General features: G+C 38.9%; 1 protein-coding gene across 1 annotated transcript; it reads right to left on the bottom strand.

The window, feature by feature from the left end:
• Positions 1 to 1,711: 1,711 nt before the first annotated feature.
• evx1 (even-skipped homeobox 1) lies at positions 1,712 to 4,525 on the bottom strand. Its single transcript, XM_018750343.2, has 3 exons — positions 4,127 to 4,525; positions 2,733 to 2,968; positions 1,712 to 2,566 (listed from the first exon to the last, which is right to left on the bottom strand). The coding sequence occupies exons 1-3, from the start codon at positions 4,491 to 4,493 to the stop codon at positions 2,042 to 2,044; spliced, it is 1,128 nt and encodes a 375-aa protein (XP_018605859.2). The 5' UTR covers positions 4,494 to 4,525; the 3' UTR covers positions 1,712 to 2,041.
• Positions 4,526 to 18,168: the final 13,643 nt, after the last annotated feature.

The raw sequence follows: 18,168 nt of genomic DNA, 5'->3' as shown, positions 1-18,168 counted from the left end.
ATACAGAAAGCTTCAATTTATACAGAAACTTGTTCAATTACCCAGAAAATCCAGCCAATTAACGGTCGCTGATTGGTGAAGGGGATGCATCATCGATCTTTTACATCCCAATATCTCCGCGAGACATCTAATTCTGCTATATCTATTAACTGGTAACAGAGAAAATATGGCTTCTATTACCGCAGCCCAGGGACCACTTAACTGTCAGAAACAATCTCTCGCTGCTATCAGAGAGCGCTGCGCCAGGACTGCGTTTTAATAGGCCTGTGTTCTGGAGAACAAGAAAAAAGAAAAGAAAAAAAAAAACATGTAGACGCGGGGAATCCAAGGTCACTCACCACTTGAGCTCCATTTGATCCGCCTGTTAGCGCAACTTGATTCGCCCGCTGTCCGCTGGATAAACACTGCAAGCACATATGGATTATATCTCTATAAATGATGCATACTAATTTCAATAAAAGAAAATCAATCACGTCGACTGTGTTCATTGTAGGACCTCTGCGCTTTTTGCCAATCGGCGGCCTTCGGAGTTGCGCTATTTCGTTACGTTGATGCTACGTTGTGTGAGATGCTTTCGCTGCTGTACTCGTGCGTGCGACATTTAGACGCCTTGGAGTGATTTTAAATTCGTTTTTATGCTCAATGTCGGTGGGCTAACACGTTTGTTAGAATATCAGTTTTCTGCCCAACACAACTTTTTCGTTGTTTTCAGTGATCGAAACATCGGTCATCTTCAGAAACGTAAAAAAAGGAACAATTTCTTAGTCCACCTTTGCTTTGCGTGGTTAAGGACAAATAAATGCATTTGAGGTTTAGAGCAATTTAGTCTGCTCTGATCTCTTAAACAGTGCTATTTTCTGTACTGTGTGTAGGATTAGTATCTAATAATTTTGAAATAAAATCCGAAGCATTTACCTGGTGCTTTAAATTAAAATTGTTTTTATTGCAAAATGTTAACATATTGGAACAAATTCACAAAGCCACGCGCGATAGATATTATACTCCTCGTGTGTCAGTATTTCCAGTTTTCTGTGATTTTTGCGTTCGTTAGCCCCAAAACAAGAAAATTAAACACTAAAATAGCCAACAGTAGCACTGAAAAGCGTTCTGGACGAAAGTGAAAGGAAAAAAAAAACGAAAATGTTAGTTGAAGTTAGTTATGTTATGTTATGTTAGTGTGCATGTGTGTAAATATAAGGCTTAGGACATCCATCGTCATTAACAATCTCAATGAACATTAATTCCCAGAAACAAGGTGAACTGAAAGGGGGCGAAAATGTTCAGCTGAGCGCGAGGCGAGACAGGCGGCTCGCGCTCGGCCCAATTTGCTGCACGTGATTGTCCAATGGATCTCGCGCTCCCGTCAAGTAATCCGCTCCCCTGGCGCCTTGTTACCGTTTGGCAGGAAGCCTCCACGCGCGCGGCACAATCATTAATTCAACATTCAAAATTCCTCCTTACATATATATCACTTGCTAATTTTACCAGCATCTGCACATTTCGGCTCCGTACACCAAGACAGGGGCTTTAGAAGGGGAAATAATGAGATTCCTCAGTCTGTTAACAAATTCCCTTGTTAGAAAGAGAGATGAAAACATCATTTTAATGTAAGTAACAAGATATCTAGGCCAATTTAGACATGCGAGGAAACTACAAATAGTCATAAAGCTTTAACATCATCCATCACGTCAATAACTGTTTGCATCTTCCTCCATATCCATTTGCTATATTTTTCTCCCAATGAAATCAATCGATATACGATTTTGTCGATTTGTAAATCTACAGTACTTCCGTCTCATGACAAATTTTAATATAACCTTATGGTCTGGTGTAACTGAAATATTTTAATAAATAGCTTTGATATTCCGTCTCTAATGTGGCTCGTGGCTTACAAGCAGGAGAGCTCCTTCCTTTTCCTTTGTGTAGCTGGTGTGTCATTGAGATTTTCTACGTTAGCATTTCGCTCATGCTTTCAGTCCAGTATTCGTTAACGCTTTTTGAGAACTCCCCCAAGTCTGGACCCAAACAGGGGCCCACATTTTTATCTGGTCAGAGGTACTTCCTCTCTCTGGTCCAGGGAGACTGTGGAGGACTTGCTCAGCACGGAGGGTGTGAAGGTCAGGAAGGCATCAGTTCTGCTGGTGCCCGAACAGGTGAAGTCCGAACCAGAGGGTCTCTGAGACAGGCTGTTTGGCTGACTGGTGTGACAGGCAAGGCAAGAGCAAGGGCTTCCCCCCGCGCTAAGTCCATGCCCCGGGGTGGGGTACAGGGAGGGGTGCCTGAAGGCACAGAGCAGCTCCGGTCGGGGGTACGAATGAGACAGGACCCGGAAAGTGTCAAGGGGCCTCAGAGGGCTACTGAAAGGGGCAACAGAGGCCGAGCTGCCCCCCACGCCAAGGTGAGAGTAATAGGGCAGGGGCAGGTGGGACGGGAACGGGTAAGGCAGGTTCCCGGTGGCCGCAGCATGGCTCATCATGTAAGAGTAGAATGCAGGGTCTGCAGGGTGAGGCCAGGTCATGGCAAGTCGCTGCCTCTTGTCTTTCATGCGCCTGTTCTGGAACCACACCTGGAACGCAAACACAGGCGCTTTAAATGACCTGCCACCCGCATGACAGCAATTAGACAATTAGACTCCACACTACCCACTTCAGTTTCTCTGTAATTATGTATCACTAGAAAATAAGCATGTTTCTTTTCAGGTGTAGTACAAGGCCATGACATGATGACATCACCTTTATGGTTGTTTCGGGTAAATTTAGCGCTGCGGCCAGTTCGCATCTCCTGGGTCTTGAGACGTAATTCTCTCGGTAGAACTCCTTCTCCAGCCTTGCGATCTGCTCCCGCGTGAAGGCTGTGCGGTACCGGCGCATCTGATCTGCGCCGTAGGACAGGGAGGTCTGGCCAGAGTTCACCTTCCCAGGGTCAGCGCTAGAGTCGCTGCTTTGCCTGGGAGAGTCGCTGGAACCACCTGGAATCATGAGAGCCAAATTCTTTCATTGCTAGGCTACTGAATGTTAGTTCAAAATGTACATCTATACGTAAAGGGGACAAAACATATTTTGTATGATAACCAATCCATATATCACACTATTCATATCTACATATTACATCCCCCCTGTTATGTTGTAACCTACTCCGTGCACATAAATTCGAAGCAAAATAAACGTAGGTTTACTTAAATAATGTGTGCAGGGCTACTCTTGTATGCAATTCTTTTTTTGTGTATAACAAATGAAAGTCACATTGCATATCCATGTTCCTTTCATTATTTTATTTTCAATATAGTAAATGAAGAAGCTGTAACACTAGAGCATATGTTTTATAACCAAAAAATTCAGTGAAAACACACACACACAAGCACACACATATCGATATAAAACAAAAGTTGCAACAATAAAGTTTATGTAAATAGTTTTTAATTAAATAAAATGTGTATTTACACGGCTAAAATTATTATTATTGTTATAATAATAATAATAATAATAAGAAGAAGAAGAAGAGCCAGAGGAAAATTCTGGCGTCTTTTTCGCTAAAAAAACAGACATCGAATGCATATTGATACTAACCCGATAAAGAAATGTGCTTGTTTCAGTAAAGGAAAATTAAACAAAATACAGAGGCCCGCTAAAATAGGACGGATAACAAGTGGAGTACAGTATTCGCCTGCAAATGTAACCTAATTCTGTCATGTGTGTGTTAAGTGTACAAACCACTTTCAAACCGCGGAAAAACGACGCAGCAATTACCAGCACTGGGTTAACATGTTACTGCAACCTGCTACGGCTGTCTCCGCCTTACAGTGCTAAAGAAATAAAGTGAAGAAGACTTGAGCATCTACCGAAAACGAGTGATTTAAGAACATCTTCCGTCCTGCCTAAAAATCACGCTATGAAATACACACACAGGCGTTGCGGGTTACCACGAAGCTCTGCTCCAAAAGCGTGAAGGCGAACGGAAAATACGCAATGAATGAATAAATTAACGGCAGGAATTATTATAACTAATGCTTTAAAAGTTTTGGATGATTATGTCATTTCACGCAATGCAGAAACGCATGATGATCATCACCGCACACGACACGCCAGCCATGCGAAGCGAAGGTAATACAGTATAGCGCTCGTCTCACCTTTGCCGTTGGGGTAGTCCATGCTTTCGGGCGTGCAGCTCACATCAATTTCTTCATAAAAGTCGGACTCGGTGTCGGAGCCGCTGTGCTCTTTGTTCGTGAGTTCCGACTGAGCTTTCCCCGACGAAGAGGCGACTCCACCCGGCCTTATATCGCTCCGTATATCCTCCACCTCCTCGTGCGCTCGTTTTCGTGATGAAGCAGGCATCGACCTGGGGCTCATGCAGTTCCTGTGGAGGAGCACCTTCTCCTGCGCTTCTTGAGCCGGGCTTCCTACTGCTTCTGACAAATTGGAGCCCATCTTGCCAGCCAGCGTGCCAAGTTGACCTCCCTCCACGAACATCACCATATCTTTTCTGTTTTCCATTATTAACGCCGAGCGAGCGCCAAGTCGTGCTGCGAACGAGCCCCTCTTTTTTTTTCTTAAAAAAAAAAAAAAAAAAAAGAAAAAAAACCGGGAACGCTCACTCTCTGCGGCGGCGCGAGCGGTTGTGCGCTGACCCCGCGGCGCGAGCGCTCCAGTGTGCAGCGCGAGCTCTGGGAGGGATCACCGTCGCCTTTCTCTCGAGCTGTCATTCTTAATAGGATAGTCGTCATAATAGCACTCCTGGTGACGCCACTCATCGATTTGCGGCGGATAAACAACAAAAAAAGGAACTGTAGCCGCGATGAGGGGACTCAGCCCAAGAGGAAAAACAGATTTGAAGTCGGTCGGGAAACTGAAGCTCAAGCGCAGCGCAAGTTAGGGCATATTATATCTTAGGGGATTCACACTGTGAACTGTCCTTATGCAAAAAAAAAAAAAACCATGCAAGGGTTTCATCTGAAAGACAGCTTTTCTTCATGACACTGTTGTGTTCCGTCCAAAGACTTTTCAAAAACTATTGTCATATTGTTGGAAAAATAACTTACTTGCTGGCATTGCATTTTAGAAGCAAACTATATAATTAAGGTTTCATGTTTGCCTTCAGTGTTATTATAGTATAAGGTGCCTTTAATCGCATTGTCTTGTGTGAATATTTGAAATAAGTTTATGCATCATCACATGCAGACGGAACTAAACATGTAATGTGAGGATAAACATTTAACATTTATTCATCATGGTCACTGCACATTTCTTCAAAAACACAAAGTAATAAACACATCTAGTCAGGTAAAATTCAGATAATGATCTTGGATGTAAATCTAAATTTCTAAGGGTATCTGCTCTCCTTTGTGAAAGGGCTCGCTGAGGAAAGGTATATAAATGTGTAAAGGATGTTATTAACATATTTTAACATATTTTTCATAGTGTAAGTGAACAATACAGGGACCGGTGAGCTTCTTTTCTTGATGTCTTTCTGTCACAGCGAAACAGACGAAGCAGGGAGCGGATGCCATGTAAGTGTAGTAACCAAAAAGAACAGAACGCGTTTTTCCTTCATTTAAACACCAGTGGCTCTGAAACATAAAGACTACATGGACCATTCGACATTACACTTATGAGTGTGTGATCATATCGTGGTAACTGTGTTGAAAATATTTCAGTTGTAACAATACCTTCAAAGGATATGGAATTGAAAACATGAATATTAATATTGAAAACTGTGTTAATAGAAATAATTAGGTTTCAGAAATCGGGTGATACATTTCACAGCAAAAGAGGGCTCATTTCCATCATTTAGGCATTTATTTAAATTCAACATACCTGAGTCAGATTTTGATAATCTAATTTATGGGGCATACTGAAATAATGGACGGAAAGAGGAATTCTGGAGGTGTCGTTTAATATGAACAATCAGTATCTCTCACTTCCATCTTCCCACCAGTCTTCATCGCTACCTCTTTCTTTCTTAAGTGGTGTCAAGTAAATCAGTTAAAGGTCAAGTTCTCGTGGCCAGAAGTCAAAATAACAGGATATCTGACATTTAATTAGATTTGTAAAAAGTCTAGGTAACAACACAATCTACGGACAAGTATTTTAGGAAAAATATCATAATGCAGAATTATGTATTAAAAAAAAACAAGTTATCAGTATAGTTTATTGAACTCAAAATTAAGCCAGTTATGTTTTTTCTTGCAATATTAATAATATTCCGTTAAAAACGGAAAAATTGAAAATAGGTGGTCCTAGACATCGTGGAGGAAAATATTCTCTCCATGTGGCTTCCAGAAATGAACATACACATGTGTTTGTGTGTGTTTCTGCATTTAGGTTTATTTACATTTTAGGTTGTGATGCAAGCTTTCAAATTATCACGATGCAAGGGCAAGGTGGGACCGAAATAAGCATGGTTACACTTAAAGAGACAGTAACCAGCATGAAGCGCGCGCGCGCGCGCACACACACACACACACACACACACACACAGAATCACTTTAACAGCATGTAATGACTTAATTTGTTTGTTTGTTTAAAAAGGATCACCCATCAGTGATTCAGTTAATCGCACTCAATGCATCATTTGTTTTACTAAACAAATGATGCATTGATTGAGTGCGAAAAAAAGACTGTCTTAATAGTTTTACAGTAGGCACAAAATAAAATTAAAGTAGGGTTTAATTTCAGAAATCAGGCCTTTATAGCGATCAATTAAATAATTAATTAAATTGTTCATTAATTTAGTGCATTTAATCTGCAGTTACGCACAGCAATAAACTATAAATACATTCATATTTTAACTTTTTTCAAAGCAGAGGACACTGAATATTTTCCAGGAAATGACATATGTGATTTATTTATAGTACAGGATAGCTGAACGTTTCAGTAATGGTCTGACTGCTCTGTTATGCTCATGGCTTAGTGTATGTCTGTATGCAGTATGCTTTCATAAAAACAATAAAAACTAAGACTGAACGAGCATAGTCCTTTATGTAGGGCGAAAAATCAAAGCGTTTGTTGAAATATTTGCTCAGAGATTAATGAGTATTCATGTATTTGTCTAGATAAACCAGTGTACCGTTTAAACATACTATAGTCTTAGATCATCATTTATATAGTGTAGCAATAGGCAATTATGTTACTAAAGTGATGTTTAACTGATTATACCAAACCTTGTTCCTTATTTACAAAAGAACATGAGAGATATTTGCAGAGTATTCTTTTAAAAGTCTAATATGAAGTCAGCCAGAATGCGCAAACATCTGAATGAGGTCTGAAAGTAGTATATATAGCAAAAGAACAGCCTTAGGGTATTCTGGTCGAAGAGAGAATATTCGGAAATGTAAAATTTTAATATTAGCTCTTCTCAACCTTTTTTTCAAACTCTTACAGGTCGCGATTTGCACGTGCGTAATGCACTTACATCCCCAGTTTGAATTGTGTGTGTCCATGTGTGGGCCCTTCCTACACTGCTGAACAAGCCTAAACTTGTGGCGTTGACAGGAGCATAATGAGGCAGAAGCTTTGTCATCAAACAATGGTTCATCTAGCCCGTTGTGGCTGCCCCTTCCCCATAAACTATCTCTTCAGTGTGAGGGTATCCCACAACCATGAACTTGATGTCAGGGCTTAGAGCACCAACAACGACCCACAAGTTTCCTAACCGAACAGCAAAACCAGAATTAGTTATGCAACCGTTTTAATCATTATCAGCACATGTATTTAATAGCTAGTTGAATTAGATATAAATCTAATATAGCTAGGTGGCACAGTGGGTAGCACTGCTGCATCATAGCACATTGGGCTGTTTGAGCATAGGTTTGAATCTGCCTCTGTATGCGTTTAGTCTGCATTTTCTCCCGTGTCTACATGGGTTTCCTCTGGGGACTCTGGTTTCCGCAGTCCAAAGACTTGCAATTCAGGTGAATCGGACACTCTAAGTGTGTTAATATGCGTGTGTGTTGTTACCCTGTGATTAACTGGAATCCAATCCAAGGTGCATCTCCCCAGTATTTTGTGACCAGTGATTTCTTGGGATAGGCACCAGACCGCCATGACCCGGACCAAAAGAAGCGGTCGATGAAAGTGAGTGACAGAGTGTAATTGAACCAAGAGGTAGTTATACCCTGTATGTATGAGATGTTCTGTAAAACACACACATTTGTAGTAGAATGTGAGTTCCAAGGCCATGAAAACCTCAAAATAACTAGTGTACTAGTACCCATCCTCCACACCACATACAAATTTTGGCAGAAGGGACCATCAAATGTGGAGGTGGCCCCTCCAGTTCCACATGTAGTGCGAGTTAAGTGAAGGTTTGCCGATGTTGTCTTGGAGTTCCAGTACTATATGCATCTGTTATAGAAGGGACACCGATTCAGCGACAAAAAATTAAAGAACATGGGAGTCCGCCTCTTGTTCTCTTTTGATCAAGTGAATGCCTCCAGGTGAGAGGATATAAGTAATAAATCCTGCCATTTACCTGTCAAAGGTAACTTAAGCAGATGAAGTGAAGAGCTGAGAAATACTGATTTCAACTAGCGTGGCGAAAGCGACGGAAAGTGAGATCTCACAGAAGCTACTGTACTGTCACAAACCTCGCGCAGCTTCCCGCCAAATCGCTGTCCTCGCGCGCCCTCGCCCGTTGAGAACGAGCAAAGAGGAAGCGCTGCTCCGACTTCCTCTCCCTCAGGACCGAGTCGGAGGGAGGATTGAACCGCCTCGCTTCCACGCCCCAGTTTTCTCTTGCCCTGTTTCTCACGAGTTCCTTCTCCTGAGCCTGACTCGAAAGCCATGGGAGCGACGGTTTCATAACTTTAATTATAATGTAAAGAACAGATATATTTTTATAGTATACTTCTCTTGTGATATGTGATATAGCCTGCATGTTATTCCACATTTCACACCTTTTCACACAATTAGTTTTTAATATATTATGTACTTAAAACGTGCGAGTAAAAGTGCTTTCATATATCTAAAAGCTTTTATTTTGCACTACAGCAAATCAGATTTGCCGACTATATGTCATGTAAGTTGAGCAAAGCTAACTGGTATGCATCTGAGGTAGTATCTGCATATTACTAAACCTTGTTGCTTCAAGAACAGTGAGTCATTTTTCATATCTGTGTTTGGGATTATATCATTTTCAATAGTTTTGAAGTTTCTGGCTATTTTGAAGTGTCTTCAAACTTTGCCTACTGGTCTCATGAGAAGTCAGAATAAATTATTTGATCTGTTCAGTTTACCTGCTGTACTTTGATTTTTAGGTCTACAATTCATGTTTTTGCATTCCGATTAATTAGACAAGGGCATTAGAGGTTCTTGATGTAAATGGTTTTAGGAGATTTGTTGACAGGTTAAGTACATGCAATAATAAGTGTGTAGAAATAAGCAGTAGTTCCCCCAAAACATAATATTAAATCTGCTACTTTGACATTTTCAGCTTTTTATAAAGAAACTTTACTGATAACTACATTAAAAGCTTTACTAATCAACTCGAAATCTTTCTGCAAGATATTTCAAAACTTATTATGCTAATCTTTTTTCACTTTTATACATGTTACATATTTAAGGCAATCAAATAAATGTTAACTGGACTTCAAGCCAGAAAGTTGCAGGTCAGTTAACAGGTGGAGTACTGTAGCCTTCAGTGAGGTTCTTAACCCTGACTTATTTTAGAAGATATCCTACTGTAGAAATGGGCATAATGAAAAACCATCATTCTGGTGATGTAAAACCCAGACAAATCATTTGAATGAATTGAAGCAGTCATCTTATATAGGAAAAAAAACTTTTACCTTATGTTACATCTCTTTAACATTCATTGATGTGATTGCGGATCGTGACCATTTTGGTGTGTACGTACACAATGTCTTGGAATATGCAACTTTTTCAAGATAACAATCTTTGAACATTTCTTCCACTTGGTAATTTCATATTCCATACAGAGAAATCAGTTCAGTGATGCAGCAGTTCTCTTGCGATGGCTGGCCCTACTGTTACAGATCTAGCGCCATGTTTAACAGGTAGTGAAAGATAATGTGGGTTCAGTGCATCCTTTGGATTTCCATTGCTTTGGAGTCCCTGTGTTGTATTCCTAACTCCAGGTTATGGATTTTTGTGCATTGGTCTTGGAAACAAGTGGTTTCTGAGCTGTAGCCCTACAGTAAATAACAGATTTATGAAGGTCACAGTGTTCTCATTCTTTTCAGACTGGGTGAGAGGTATTGATTCAATTCAGTGCTAATTTTCCCTGTTCTTGTTGTGTGTTTTTTCCAGGTCTGAGCAAACATTTTTGTTCATGAGGTTTCAAACTGCAGTAAACGATAGCATTCAAATTTAATATGACATACCCCTGTGCCTGTCTGCATAATTGTGACTGAGTTTGTTAAAAATTTGAGTCTTTGTTAAAGTGGTGTTTCCTATATTTTGTTCACCCATTGAACATCAGGCAGTTTAGCAAAAGCTTTGGTCAAGTTTCCTCTACATGGAACATAATCTCTGCTATGTTGTGTCTGACCTCAACTTTGAGTTAAAAAAAGTTATGTTTTATATGTTGACTTGAGCCCCACAACTGAGTAAAGAAATTATGTTTGCCTTTCCTTACCAATATGATCTAAATCTGAGACACAAGCCAACTAGAATTTAAATTCCCATATATATATTTAAGTCCCCTCCATTAAAGAACCAAGCTACAAAAGTTTGCAAATTTAATTTCAAAGCACCCACATTTACCTACTTAAGATATTAACTCACAGTAATACCACTGGGACTTAAATTTGTCTTCTTATACTTAATAATATAAGAACACTGTGATCCCAAACACATGCATTCTGTTTCACTACTTTACTAGATTTTAACTCCTAAAGAAAGTTTTGGGCCTGATTACTGTGGTATTTTTATTTCCACTGACAGACACCTTTATAATGGGAAATTTACAGAAGTTCTGCATTACAGAATTAATTAAATACACTTTTAAAAGGTGTTTGGAAACCACAATCTAGTGTGTGTACTACAGCTGACCCAAAATTATTTAAAATTTAAGCAAAACTGTACTTTATATGTAAAACTGTACCATTTATGAGAACAGAATTTTTTTTTCTTTGCCTAAATTTAAAACTGAACTTCAATTTGCTTATATGTATATTCAAATGGCACATTTACTTCATTCGTTGAATGATCAAAGTAGGTATAACACAGTAAACGAGGCATTGGTATTTTTGCTGTCCTTACCATGTGTATGTAGACATGCTTGACTTGATCTTTGACAAACATGTGTTACTTGCAGGGTCAACCACACTCAAATATACGTATTCTTCTTAAAAAGGTATTTTACAATATGTATACAACAATTGCCATACTTTTGGAGGGATTATTACAGTTGGGTTTACTATTTACTATAGATTTCAGAAGAAACAGGAAGTGCAATGCATTTACTGCTCAGTATATAGGAAATTACATTTTTGTTAAATTTATAATTTACTTCATTAGACAGTGCCCTGTTATTTCTAGATATTCATAACATGTTTCTTACTGAAATATGCAACTAAGCATCAGTTTCATAACAACTGAAATAAGTGTGTAAGAACATACGATTGAAACAACATATAAATAACTCCATGTCGAAAGTCTGATTTGAATGTCTTTAAATCCCATTGTCTCGTGCTTTTCCCTGTCGGCAACATGAGCACAAACACATCTTGTCAAAAACCCGTATTGTTTGTTTTTGTTTTTTGATTAAAGGTGTGACTCCAGAGGGTCATCAATGAAGCGATGATTCAGTGGCTCTTTGTTCCTCCTTTCCAAGGTGTAGCGGACAACTGTGAGAGAATTGCGCAAATATCCCTGTAATTTCCCCTCCTTCATATTTGTCGGCGCCATCCGTCTATTCAGTTTGACTAGGGCTTGACCTTTAACCGCTCATGAACACAAATGTAATCCAAGCTTTTCAGAAAACAATAGTGACATTTAGACACTATAAATATTCCTCTTGTGTCTGCATCACGCTCGGCGCTCTTTTTTACAGTAACATAGCGCCTCGATTATTTCTGTAATTAAAAGGTTTGAATTACAAAGACAACACATCCATGGTCAGTTGCTCCAACCCCAAGTTCAAGTATAACACTGTTACAGCAGGTCAGGCTTTTGAAAACTATGGTATATGCGTCCTAAAAAATAAAACCTTTGCATTCTGGCGGGAGAGTTAAAACTAAAGGTACGCGGCATTGACAAAAAAATAAAAATGAAGAAACTGAGCGCACGTTCTTCCACACATCCCCTTCTCCTTAACAGACTCAGGTTGAGGGCTGAAGAAAAGTCTCGAATCCTTCACTTTTCCCTGTTTTCACCTCATTTGCAGCCACGGGGCGGACGCACCAATAGCCGCGCCGTGTTTCAGACGAACGACGACATCTAGCGGAAGTTCCGAGTCGTGCAACACAACATGAGCAAAGGCCAGAACCTTCACCTGGAGACTTGGGCCGCACCTGTTCGCGTGCGCGCCCTTACAGCGAAACGTCAGCCTTTTGCAATGATCTTCATCTCCTTCTTTTTACTTCCTTGATTAAATGTAATGTAGGTCAGTGCAAATGAAGAAGGGCGTCGAAACCAGAAAGTGAAGATATAGTCTAAATATCGTAATTCCTCGTCTCAATTTAAATTAAAATGAAGAAACAGATTTGAGTCAGAAAAGAGTTGTGTTAAGTTCTAACAGAAAAAAATAATAGATGGGGCTTTCGGTCAACAGTGCTCAAAGGACAGGTAATGTGAACGATGATAGAAACACGCGGCCATGAGCTTCTTATCAAAGCATAACCGGGTAAAAACACGTGTAATACATTTGATGACGTGCGACTGAACTTCAGATTATGTGATAATCGGTCAATAAAATAAACTAATTTGACGGCACCTTCCTGTATTGAGTGTGCTTTTATTATCCGTTACGGGTGCAAATGTCACAAAGTATCCCCATTTCATGCTAAATTCTGAAATGCATATAACCCACCTCTTTCAGTATTTGGTAAAAAAAACCTGTAAGTTTGGTAAAGTTAAAGAAATCTCACCCAAATTATATATCAATTATATATTCATCAATCTATTCTGAACGGTATTGTTCAAACAATAATTTAATTAAAATTAGCCATATGACAATAAAACTTTAATTTGTAGTAATTTTTCATTTTTATATAGTTAGATGAGGATTTATTTACATTATTTTTTTATAAATTTTGCGATCCTAAATATTACATCCATTATTGTAGTTTTGTAAAATGAATGTGTACGTGTATATCTTTATTTGGTGTAAACTATAATTGCCACAGTGTCTATATGCACTTGCCTTATTATTTTTGTTCCCTTAACCCACTGAAAAACATCATGGTGTTACGGGGGTTTTCACTGGTGTTGACACAGACCGACTTTAAATCTCCTTTCCTCTTGTGTTTTAGGAAGTTGAAAAACACAAAGTGGCTCATTAAGGTGTTTTCGCCCAAAGCACAATGACACGTTGGCAAACACACCACTCGTTTTTTTATAGAAGTTTCCTACGTGACTTCAACCTAAACTACCAGCATTCTAGAAATGAAATTTAGAAATGAATTCAGACGAATTTTAGTGCCAAATGAACATGCTGCTGCAACTCGGAGGGAAATATAAGATCGACAGTAAATCTAATATTCCACAACGGGACACTATCGATTTGTCCTGGGTAGCCTGATTATTCCGGGTTCAATTCTTTTTACAATTTACATCAGCTAAATACTAATAGACAAAACATCAAATTAACAAGGACATAAAATGTACAGGTGATGATGTATAACAACAACAATAATAATAACAGGCGTCTGTAATATTAATTTCAACAATAAAGTCAGTATTAATAAAAGTTTTTGTGTAGTCGAATTCGACCAAAAGACCAAGAAGACAAAAACTTGAAACAGGTAAAACTGTCAAAAAACGGAAGCATTTTTAAAAACCCTCCATGTGAGCAGTCCTCTATTTCTCATTTCTCATCACCGTTCTTTACAATAAACAAGCTCCTGAAATGCGACATGACTTATTCAGTGGACAGCACTCCAAACACTGGGCAGATTTTCCAGTATTACAAAAAAAGCTTCTTAAGGATAATTATCAAAATGCTTGAATTCGGACAATCCCTTGAATTTGTTCATGAAGTAACGTAACATTACGCAATTTGCAACTCAGTTACATGTACTGAGAATAATATCTTGAAGAAAAGAGTTGCACTGATATCCCTTTCATTTCTTCGTTAAATGTACATCATATGAAGGTGTTTCTGGTTGGAAATTAATCCCTGCTAATCTTATTACTTATGACTTTAAAATACTCCAGTGTTACATTTCTAATTTGTGATTATCCAAAATTATTATTTTAAGAATTTAAACCGTCCACTCTAAGAAGTAACACCAGGAATTTCAGAATTGTCTAATAAATAGTAAAAGTGTTTCTATTTATTAATGTAAAGAATTACACATTATATCAATTAAATCCACAGTTTAAAATTGTAATTACTGTCGACAATTAGACAAGCTTGCAGCACAGACCAGTCTTCTGTGGAAAAACGCGCCCATAAAGATGCAAAAACATGGATTTTAATAAAGTGCAAATTTATATTTCTCGCAGCAGCACAATCGGGATGCAGTGGCGCGGGCTTTAACAAAAAATAGCCTCAGCTAAATTAATAAATAACAACAAGAGGAAGCTAGAAAATTCGATATGGATAAATGGCTCGGAAACTTTTTGCAGAAGCAGTAACACACGAACAACACGACGTATATATAATAAAATGTGCCTCGACGTTTTATTAGGAATAGATTAAGTGGTTCAGTGCACTTATACCCCCGTTGTGTTGGTTCAAAAAAGCTGTGTTTTTGTGTCAATACGTGTACTGGGAGGAAACATGTGGGTCTGCACAGTGCAATATGTTTCATATTTTGCTTTCAATTGAATATGTCAGTTATTATTGCAGAATTTACGGAACACTTACTCGTTTGGGCCAAAACGGAACCCTGCTTTAATCTGAAACGAACCCGTCTCCCTCTGCCCTTTTTTTTTTTTCCCTCCGCACGATTTTATGACACCAGGCTTTGATCCATGTGTAGCTATGGATACACTGGATAATTTAGCAGCTTGTGTACATGCTGAGTTGTCGTTTTTTTTTACTCAAATAAGACGATCTCTTCATTAATTCCAGCCAACATGCACCATTTAAAGCGAGTATCCCCTTAACATGCTATAGATACTTGCCAAGTGTAACCGGGTTTTGGGGGCGGAGAGATGTGCTTTTTCAGCGCTCATTTTTGCTGCAGATCCTACAGAGACGAGACAGCCCAGGCTCTGATCACACCCACCATCGTTTTTCTTGCGTTCCCTTCAACTTACTGTAGGGACCGTATTATATTATTGATCTGTGTTCCACTGCAGAATCATGTTTTTATGTGATGTCCACGTGCTCGCTGTGGAAGATGATCCCCTCCCAGCACCCATCGATTCACCTTGAGAACATGCAACCATGTCCTCAAGAGGACTCTCTATACTTATTCCTCAAGGCAACACATTTTTTTTCCTTTTTTTTTCCCGTAAAAACGTCAGTGTAAAAGTAAAATAAAAACGGGACCTTTGGTTTTGTTGTGATGCTGACATTAACTTGCCTCTTTAGATTTTTGTCAGTTATAATATGTGTGGTATATATTTGAACCAGGAGAAGGATGAGAAAAGTCCTGATACACGGAAGGACGAGATATGAATTGCGTTGCGTGATGTCTATTGACATTAAAACGCAAAACCGTTAGTAAACATTGATAGGAGGAACCACGCGATTTGGCCCATGCGTCCGTAATCACCCTTCTTCCATACCATAGTATTGCCAGTGAAACACAGTGTGTTAACGGTTCTAATGTTTCTCAGATTAGGAAACTCATGTGATTAATCTTGCACCAAGTCACATGGTATTAACAAACAGCAGTAACAATACACTTATAATTAATTACAATTTAGGCAACTCGTAACAACCTGTTAACAGAAGAACAGAGTTAAATGCGCGTTTGCGCTTAGTAGATGTAGCAAATAGGCACGTTTCTGCGCTGTGTCTACTTTTACATGCGTGTTTATGTAAATGACACTTCCCCTGGTCAAGATGAACAATTAGAGTAGCAAATGCACTACATTCGGTTTACATTTTTACGTATTCAAACAAAACAAATTGACTGATAGCTGTATTTACCTTTCCTTTCCTAATCAGGTTATGATTATTTAAATACACAAAGCGCACAGTTAAGTGTGTTCCCTCAGTGCATGCCATTTGCGTAGAAGTTCATGTGTACTTAGTTTATAGACATTGATGCATTTCATAAAATTATGCCGTATGATCGGAAGTAGCTTTTGTTATTTGTTTTAATTTGACGTTCAAGCATGGGTTTAAACAGACGTTGATTTAAAAAATGTTTGTAGAAACTGTTAAAAAGAGCGTCGTTTTGCGCATTCAGACAGCTTCGTATTTTGCGTTTTTCCTACAAATTATCGAAATTCATTTTTTTGTTTATTAATTTAATTATCTTGCGTTCACGTTTAAAAATGGCATGTTGATGATTATCATAAAGTACAATAATCTTTTTTTCCGTATTCAGCCTGGTTTCATACGTGTTTTTTTTTTTCTTTTCTCGTATTGCATTTAATGGCTTTGCGAAAAAAAAATCCTGTTATTAAACATGGAGACGGGATGCTTCATAAAATGATCTACCAGGCGACATGCAGCTAATTTCCACATATCTCAGCCAGTTCTTAAACGAATAAATTGCATTCCCAGGACAGCTTAAATGACCAATTTAAAAGTAAATTTAAATCACAACACTGCAATGTACCCTTAAGCGAAATGATGGCAAATCCAAAATTTCCCAGAAGTTTCCACACAGCAGTGTGTGAGAGTTTTTCACATTCTCACCAAAGTGCCCATTGAAGGAATGCAGACTGCAGACGAGTCCGTCAAAGGCCTGAATGACTGTGACCTTCAACTTGACCTTGGCCTCCAACCCGATTGTAAGGCAGAGCTGCCAAACTGCTGCTGTAAACACACCGGAAACTAAAGGAGTGAAGAATAAGACCTCTTAACACTGGCATTGCATTTTGCTTCAGAAAACACACATTGATTATATGTTTTCCCTACGTTTCAGGGTGTTGCATTTTTTACAGAAGGATCTGATCATACGAGGTAATTGGACTTTACTTCATCAACGTTCCCTTGCTTTGTGGTAGTGAAAACTCTATTTATATAGAGAATATTTCCGTTGTTTAGCCCCTAAGGATTTTTGATCAGTTTGGTGTTCAGTGTATACAGACACAGGCCTCTGACAAAGAGTAGTGAGAATTGCAGATACGATTGCTCCCTGGTGTTAGTTTATCATCGCTTTTTGCATTGTTTTGACCAAAAATAGGAAAAAACAGTGGTGCGGCATAAAATTTATTTTGAGTGAACCTTTCATATTTTAGCCTGTTGTTTTATTTATTTATTTGTATTTTTGGTGGATTTTTTTTTTTTTAAAAATTACCGTGCGTATGATTCAATGCAAAAATATCCCGAAAGTGACATTTTACTGAAACCGACACAACATGGTAAATTTCGGTGAATGCGATTATAATGCAATCAACGTTTATAAATAACATTTCAACAGAACGACGCCTAATTTTCATCACAGAGCAGAAGCGAAGTTGAATAGAAAAATATATCTGCATGCATTGTGGCTACCAGCTGAAAAAATGGAGTTGCTGTAATCTGTTTAGCCGAATATTGCTATATTTCCCTCGTTTCCATCTCCAGACTGTATATTCAGAAGACAGAAAGTTCGCAAATCGGTCCAAGCCGAAAAGAAAACGTCAAAAAAAGACACCCTGCAATTAGAAAAGCCCAAAGAGGGGTAAAACATTTAACTCACAGGTCCATCGCATTTCAACAGTTACTGTGCTGTGATCTGTGATCCCTTTATCGATACGCTCAACTTTTTAATCAAACACCGCAAAATTCTCGTACATTTAATTGTCCGTCTCGGAGGCGCTTAAGGCTCGTTTTTTCACATGTCACGTGCCTCGCCACAGCCAATGGGAGCGTGGCCTCGGCGCGCACGGGCGCGTCACACTCGGTTACTCTCTCAGATTCACTATCTCTTTTTTC

Source organism: Scleropages formosus, chromosome 23, assembly GCF_900964775.1.
Source record: "Scleropages formosus chromosome 23, fSclFor1.1, whole genome shotgun sequence".
Taxonomy (NCBI): Eukaryota; Metazoa; Chordata; class Actinopteri; order Osteoglossiformes; family Osteoglossidae; genus Scleropages; species Scleropages formosus.
The sequence above is the reverse complement of the archived record's forward strand: the minus strand, read 5'-3'. Positions and strand labels throughout refer to the sequence as shown.